Below are 7,468 nucleotides of genomic sequence, written 5' to 3'. Positions count from 1 at the left end.
CCACGGCGGTACACCAGGGTACTCCTTCCGGTCGCAGGGGATGCCGGGAGTAAAAGCCATTGGCGGAGTGAAGGGACAGGGACAGGGTGCTGTGGGTGTCAAGGTGAGCACTGAGGGTGGACTGAGGAGTCCCCACAACAGTGGGAGGGTTGTCAAATCATCCAAGTGACCTCTATGGTCAACCCTGCACTTTGGGATGAAAGGTAACATTCTGGGACAAACCCTTAGGCCGCAAGGGACCCTGGGAGTTCCAGCCTGTTGCCTAAATGTCAGAGGTTAGGATGGGGGAGAATTGCAGTGACTCCTTTTGCCTCTCAGGACCCTGGGAGATATTCCAGCATCTGCTAGGAATCAAGGTGAGGAACTTTGGTGACAGGGACTGAATGCCATACCTCCCAAAAGAAGGACCTCACAGAGTCTGGCTTCCCTTGTAATCTACCCCATTCAGGGTCACTGGAAGTAACTCTGGCTCATTTCTGCCTCCTGGTTTGGCTGAGAGGTTTTATATGTGTAGGGACCTTGGTCCAAGAGGTGATAACACGTCAGCAGAGGGAGGAATCCAGGACCTGCCAGACCCAAGGTATGGACTCTACATGAGGACTGAAAGTATCCCCATCTCTGACCCAGTGGATACCACATAGTGTGCCTGCCCACTATAGTCAGCCCTAGGAGGCCCTAAGTGGCAAGATCTTCTGCCATGGGCGCAAATATGGGAGGTATTCAGGGAGATGGGGTCTTGGTGTAAAGATGTCAGTTCATCTCAGATGGGGTGGTAGTGAGGAAGGGCAGGCGTGGGCATGAGTAAGGACTTGGGTAATCTCTCAGCCCATAATACATTGGACCCAGGTCCAACCACCAGCCCTGGAGAACCTACACAAGGGCAGTGGGAAACTGTTCACTTCTCTGGGAAGTACCAGGCTCTTGGAGAAGTGAGGAACCTGATGTGACAGGGTAACTTCACCTTAGCACAGGGATCCCTATCTGGTCATCAGACACAGGTGTCCCAGTTTACCCAAGAGTAAAGTGAGGACCCTAGGGGAAGGTCAAGGGTCCCAGAATACAGTGGATGCCCCTCAGAAATCTTCCCGTTACCTGCTGTCAGCACAGGAAGCCCAGGCAGGGTTGTAAAGGTTCCTTTATTTTCTGTGTGTCATTGGTTTCAGAGAAGTGAAGGCCTCAGTAAGAGGGGATTGGGCTCAGGAAAGCAGAAGGAGGATCTCAGGCATAGCCAGGAGTCAGGTAAGGACAGAGGGAATTTCTTCAATGGAACACAAGGACCCTGATCTTCACCTGCCCTTTCTTCTCAGCCATAGGACAACCCAGTTCCATTGGCTTTACCTTTCCCTCACTTCCTTTCTGGGTGTCTCACGTAGACAGGGTTTGTTTAAGGATTTGTTAAGGTTTAAGGAAGGTGCCCTTAGATCATTAAAGAGCATCTCATACCTAAGGTGGGGACTGAGCCAGATCCTCCATGGCCAGGACACATGGAACCATTGAATTTGGCCAGCTCTTGCTTCACCTTTGAGAAGGTGTGGCCATATGTGAGGCCCCTCACTGCCTTGTGTTCCTTCACAGGGAGGTGGGCACTTCTTCACAGAGTGTCCTTCAGGCCAGCACATGGGTGGTATCCAGGTCCTGCCAAGGGAAAGGTAAGGGCCCAGAGTAAGCAGAGGGGACCATCCACCTCAGAACAGTGGGGACCTCACAGAAGGCAGCCCATCCCTCCTATCAGGGCTGGTGGATCAGGTTGTGCTTGGAGTCTGCAACCTGTGGGGCCCCTCAGTGCCTCTTACAAGAACTTCTGGAACCAGGTCGTGAAGGTTTTGTATGAGGCAGTGTCCTCAGGTCCTGGAGCAGAGGAGGCCCAGGCAGTATTTGGAGTCATGGTGTGGTGCACTCTGGGAATGTGTATCAAGGATCCCACACTAACCAGGACAGAGGGAGTCTCACAGAGCTCAGGACCCAGAAGCCCTACTATTAACCCTGGGCCTTGTGCTCTGTGGGCTTGCTGTACCCACAGAAGTTGCCTCACTTCCTGCCTCACGTTTTCAGGAAATAGGCCTACCAGGAGAGGAACTTGAATAGACCTAGAGCATTGCCCAAAGAGAAGACCTGTAGTGGGCCTTTGTGAAGGGTTCCAAGGGTTCAGTTCTCAGCTAAGGCCCTGACACGCACCTTCTCTCCCCAGGCTGGTAAGTCTTCAACACTAAGCTCCTGTCCATCTTTTTGCCTGATATTCCCAAGGAAAGTCATGATGCCTCAAAATTAGAAACACCAACAAAAGCACCGTTAGGCCTAAAGGGTGGCACTGGTCTGGTTGATGTACCAGTTCCCATAGTTGTGCAGGAAGCCACCTCTTTCTTTCCCTCCTATTGTCCATCCTCTTCCTTTTCCTCTAATTCCTGTTATTCTCAGATCCTGAGTATTATGAATGATGTTTGTGCTACCAGAATGCTGGGTTCCTTCCACTGTTCTCAGAGAAACTGTTCCTTCCTATCTACCATGGCCTATAGCCCATAGAGCCAATTCCATGAGGGCTTCAGCAACCAGGAAAATGAGGGTTTTAGAAACTTCCAGGCCTTGCCAGGCACTGAGTCTTTGATTAGTGATGTCATAGATGATAAGGTTGTTGATTACAACAACCTTATCTTACCCCTCAAGTATCAAATGACTGAGCCTGTGACCAATGCAGAAATGCTCAATAGTGTCATCAGCACTTCCCCATGATCTTCAGCAAAGCCTCTGAGTGCATGCAGCTGGTCTTTGGCATTGACATAGAAGTAGACCCCTCTAGTCATTCCTATGTTCTTGTCATTGCCCTGGGTCTTATCTATGATGGAGTGCTAAGCAATGAACAGAGCATGCCCCAAACTGGTCTCCTGATAAATATTCTGATTGTGATCTTTCTGGATGGCAGCTGCACCCCTGAGGAGGTTGTCTGGGAAGTGCTGAGTGTGATGGGTATACATGCTGGGAGGGAACACTTTATCTATGGGGAACCTAGAAAACTCATCTCTGAAGATTTGGTGGAGGAACAGTACCTGGAGTATCGCCAGGTGCCCAGCAGTGATCCTGTTTGGTATGAGTTCCTGTGGGGTCCAAGGGCTCATGCTGTAACTAGCAAGGTGAAAGTCCTATAGTTTTGGACCAAGGTCAATGATACTCCTCCCAATGCCTTTTCTATCTGGTATGAGGAGGCTTTTTAAGAGATGAAGAGGAAGCCCAAGGCAGAGTTGCATCCAGGGGTAGTGGAGTGGTCAGGGCTAAGGCATATTCCAAGTTCACATTCAGTATCTTATCTTGTCCCAAATGAAGTCCGAGGCAGATACTTTACTCTGTGTTTGAAGATAGCAGTCACTTTTTAAAGTAGTGCAAAGGCAGAATGGGGCTTGAGTGAATTTAGTATATAACAAGTGGCTTTCCTAGTCTGTATTGGTGAATTGGAGATTTTCTTTCATTTTGGTATTTTTTCAAATGTTGTTTCTTTTAATGGAAGATTTAATTAACTTCAGAGTTCTAAGTTTCTGAATGACACATTGCTCACAAACATGTTGCTGTTTATATAGTTTAAGAGTCTTGCTGTTTTGTAAAATAAATCAGAAACTTTTCCATCTTATTTTGTGCTCTGGAACAAGATAACATGGCATTAGAATAAAAACTTCCTTGGAAATGTGAGATAATTCAGCACTAAAATAGATTGAGGTAAAGGAAAGACAAACATGTAAAAGATAATTTTACCTGTCCTTACGTTTTATAGCCTTTTGTTTTGTTTCTATAAACTTAAAAAGATATATACTTGTATATGCTTGGCTCATTAAAAATTGTTGGAGAAATTTAAACTTACTAAGACTCCCTGCTCACTGCCTCTTACCCCATTTTTCAGTGAACATGTGCTTTTTGGAAGTCCCTGTGTTAGTGGTAGAGATATAGGATAAGCCAGATCCAACCTAACCTGTGGAATGGTAAAGTCTAGGAACAGCAAACATATCAGGAAGATGGTAAGATGTACTTTGAGATTTAAAGAACATTTGGCAGTAGGTGAGTAGGTTGTGCTTCAGGGCAGAGTAACCAAGTGTCAATGTCCAATGTCAAGCCAAGGAGTTTGTTGCCATCTCTGGGAGTGATATTAATTGAGGCTTTCTGGTGGCCAGGGCCAGAACCTCAAATGGTGTGTCTTAGGGTTTGAAGACTAAAAAGTTGCTCTGAGCAGTTCTTTTCACTTCATGAATAAAGCAGAGAGTTAGTGTCAAATATGGGAAGTATCCTGAGCCCTTGTCCCAGTGCACTTAAATAGCACAAGAACTAGGTGATTCATGTCCTATATACAAGGATTTCCAGGGAAACTTCAGTGACATTTCTTTGAAGAAGTGCCGAGAAGCCTCTATACTGACATTTTCTTGGTCTGGGAGAGCCAGAGTGGACTCCATTTGAACACTTAATTAGTTACCTGAAATACAGCTTAGACAACTCTAAGCAAAGAATAGATTTTCATTGGAGGTGAAAAGAATGACAATAGTGGTTTAGATGGAAATGTAACTGGAAGGGAGGGAAGGAGCTGGTTCTTGAGTTAAATTAGCAAGGATGGTGGAATGTGATGGACATCATTATCCAAAGTACATGTATGAAGACATGAATTGGGTGTCAACATACTTTATATACAGAGATAAGAAAAAATGTGGTATATATGTGTAATAAGAATTGTAATGCAAAAAACACTAAGTACATGTAAAAAGACATGAATTGGCATAAACATACTTTATATACAAACATAGGAAAAATTGTGCTCTATATGTGTAATAAGAATTGTAATGCATTCTACTGTCGTGTATTTAAAATAAATAAATAAATAAATTCTAGGACCTTTGAATTGCATCCAGTAGTAGAGACTCCTCCACACCTAGATCTTGTAATATGTCCTCCAACGAGGGAATATTTACTAACTTAATAAAATTTCCTTTTTTGGCCAATTGTGTTCCATGTGCTATTGAGTTGTATTCTCCAACGGATCCTCGAGAGCAATGCCAATGGAAACAACATTCCACAATTGTAGAGGCTACTACAAGAAATACTACAAGAAATAACAGCCTCATGCCTCTCACTACAGTGCCAGTACAGATCAGGCACTGTGCTAGGTGTTTTACATGCAGTCTACGCATCCCAACAATCTGACCAAACAGGCCTTGTCAGCCCCACTTCATAGAGGAAGAGCCCAAGGCTCATGAGGTTGGGAACTTCCCAGTATCATTGGCTAGTAAATGACAGGGCCGAGGCGAGACCCCTTGTCCCAGCCCAAGGACAACCTTCTTACTTGGAATCCATTTCTCTTCTCAGCATTGTATAATGTCTCTCTAGTGACAAAAAGAAGAATGCTGGGGGTAGGCCAACATACCAAAAGCAGTCCTAAAGTAGGTGATAGGATCAAACATAATTGGGGATTGTCTGAGGTTGGTTCCTTGAGAATGGACTGCCTTGTTTCCAGCATTATGTCCAGTCTCAGGATCCTTTCTCACTATAGAACCCTTCCCTTGGTCATCCCCCATGTACCTGCCTTTTAAATTCTGGAATCTGGTCCACTGCCCAGCCCTTCCCTGCTGCCTTCTCTGGTGACTGTGTGGAATTGCCTGTCCTCCAGGTGATGGAGAACATTCCTACCCCCTAAAGTCATCTGGCTCTCCCATCCTTTACCCTATGATATGAACAGACCCTTTGAAATAAAAGACAGGGACTTTTAGACACATAGTTACCAATCCAGTTGACTTCAACACACCCACCAAATGTTTTCCAGTGGATTGTGAGTAAAGTAGTATTTGGCATACTCTTGGTACTTGGGGTATAACCCTGAAGTTACATGGTTTTTAAAACCACCTGATATTTTAAATCAGATTTTAAATGGGTATGTTTTGTGTCACTCACCTCTGAACACATACACAAGTGAATGGCTAAACACCAAAGCTTTCCTTATAAGTATTAGATGAAGAAATGCTTTGAAAATCACTGTGGAGAAAACATCTATTGAGGTTGACTTCATAAATGCCTGGAGTCCCCCAGGAGGTATAAAACAGTCCAAGAAACACATGCTAGCTCTTGACAATAAAAGAATATTTAACCATCCTTCAGTTGCTGCCTGTCTGGCACTGGCTTCACAGGAAAATGCTGGCTTCAGTGTGACTAATGGACCTGTCCAGGTGTTCAGGCAAGAATGGCCACGTGGAGGGTGGCAGAGGCTCAGTGGTTAAGATTTTACCCTGCATCAGACGAAAGGGGTAACCCTCAGCCTACTGAGAGGATGGTACTGCAGGGGCAAGTGCAGAAATGTCCTGTGGGGTGAAGAAGGGGAACCCTATCTGGTAGCTTTGACGTGATCCTCTTCAATTCCATGGGATACTGTTGGACTGAAGTCATCAGCCACAGCAGGCACCTAAAACTTCAAGGCAAATCTGGTCTTCTCAGAAACTGCTCCCAAAAAAAAAAAAAAATGAGTGTGGTGGCCTATCAAGGACAGTGTTTGTTCCCAGCTGAGCTCCTACTCTCTAACAGATGTGGGCAGAGAGTTCAAGTTCCCAGCCATATCCTCTCTCCTTCCTGGGCATGGGGCAACACTCCTGTCCACTGGCTCGTAGATAGGAAGGGACATGTGACATTTCCTTGCCATTGAGACAAGAGTGACAGTGTCATTTGGTCACTTCCTGGCATTTGAGAGCCAGTATGCATTTCCATGCTTTCTTCCTCGTTTCAATAACAAAACATAGGATGGAAGCAGTCTGGATCCCTGGGTCACCTGAGAGCAGAGGGCCCCTGCCAAACCACATCGGAATTCATGTGCATTAAACACAAACTTTTACTTTGTTTGGCCATTGAAGTTCTGAGTTTTGTCTGTAATATTAGCTAGAAGTTACTTTAGCTAATACACAGCTCTTTAGCTAATACACAGCTGCTATTTTTGCTATTAGGCTTTTAAAACATTTTAGTTGCAAAGGTAGCAGTGCATTCATTCTTGTTGCAAAAAAAATCTAAAAGTACATATATATCACAATTCTCTGTTTTCAAACTTCCTCTATAATTCAGGCCCCTCCTTTGGTATCATCCTAATGAACAATGTGCTATAAAGTATATTTGTCATTTTGCCATACTTGGGTAAAAACGTACATATTTTCTGCAACTTGCCTTAATGAAATTAATGTAAGATCTTCCCATGATAGCACGTGTAAATGTACCTCGATTTTGTAACTACTTTGTAGAATTATGAAGCATCCATGTATCAACGTCTTTGAACATGAATTCTTGTGCAAATGTAAATATTGTCTGATAAGGAGATAACAGTGTAAATAGTGAGTTAATGTGTTAATGGTATGGATAATTTAAACTTTATATAAATATTACCACAATTTATTTCTAAAATGCCATTATAATCTGCCTTCTTACAAAAATTACACATGATTTTAAATTCTGAAATGTCAACTGAACATTT

The 7,468-nt window shown here is 44.2% G+C and overlaps 1 protein-coding gene across 1 annotated transcript; it reads left to right on the top strand.

The window, feature by feature from the left end:
- The first annotated feature begins 797 nt into the window (after positions 1-797).
- Magea4 (MAGE family member A4) lies at positions 798-3,140 on the top strand. Its single transcript, XM_077794007.1, is given in 4 exon segments — positions 798-929; positions 1,576-1,649; positions 2,544-2,710; positions 2,713-3,140. Coding segments are annotated over 4 exon segments (801 nt in total).
- The last annotated feature ends 4,328 nt before the right edge of the window (positions 3,141-7,468 follow it).

Source organism: Urocitellus parryii, chromosome X (assembly GCF_045843805.1).
Source record: "Urocitellus parryii isolate mUroPar1 chromosome X, mUroPar1.hap1, whole genome shotgun sequence".
Taxonomy (NCBI): Eukaryota; Metazoa; Chordata; class Mammalia; order Rodentia; family Sciuridae; genus Urocitellus; species Urocitellus parryii.
This window is presented reverse-complemented; position numbering and strand designations above follow the sequence as displayed.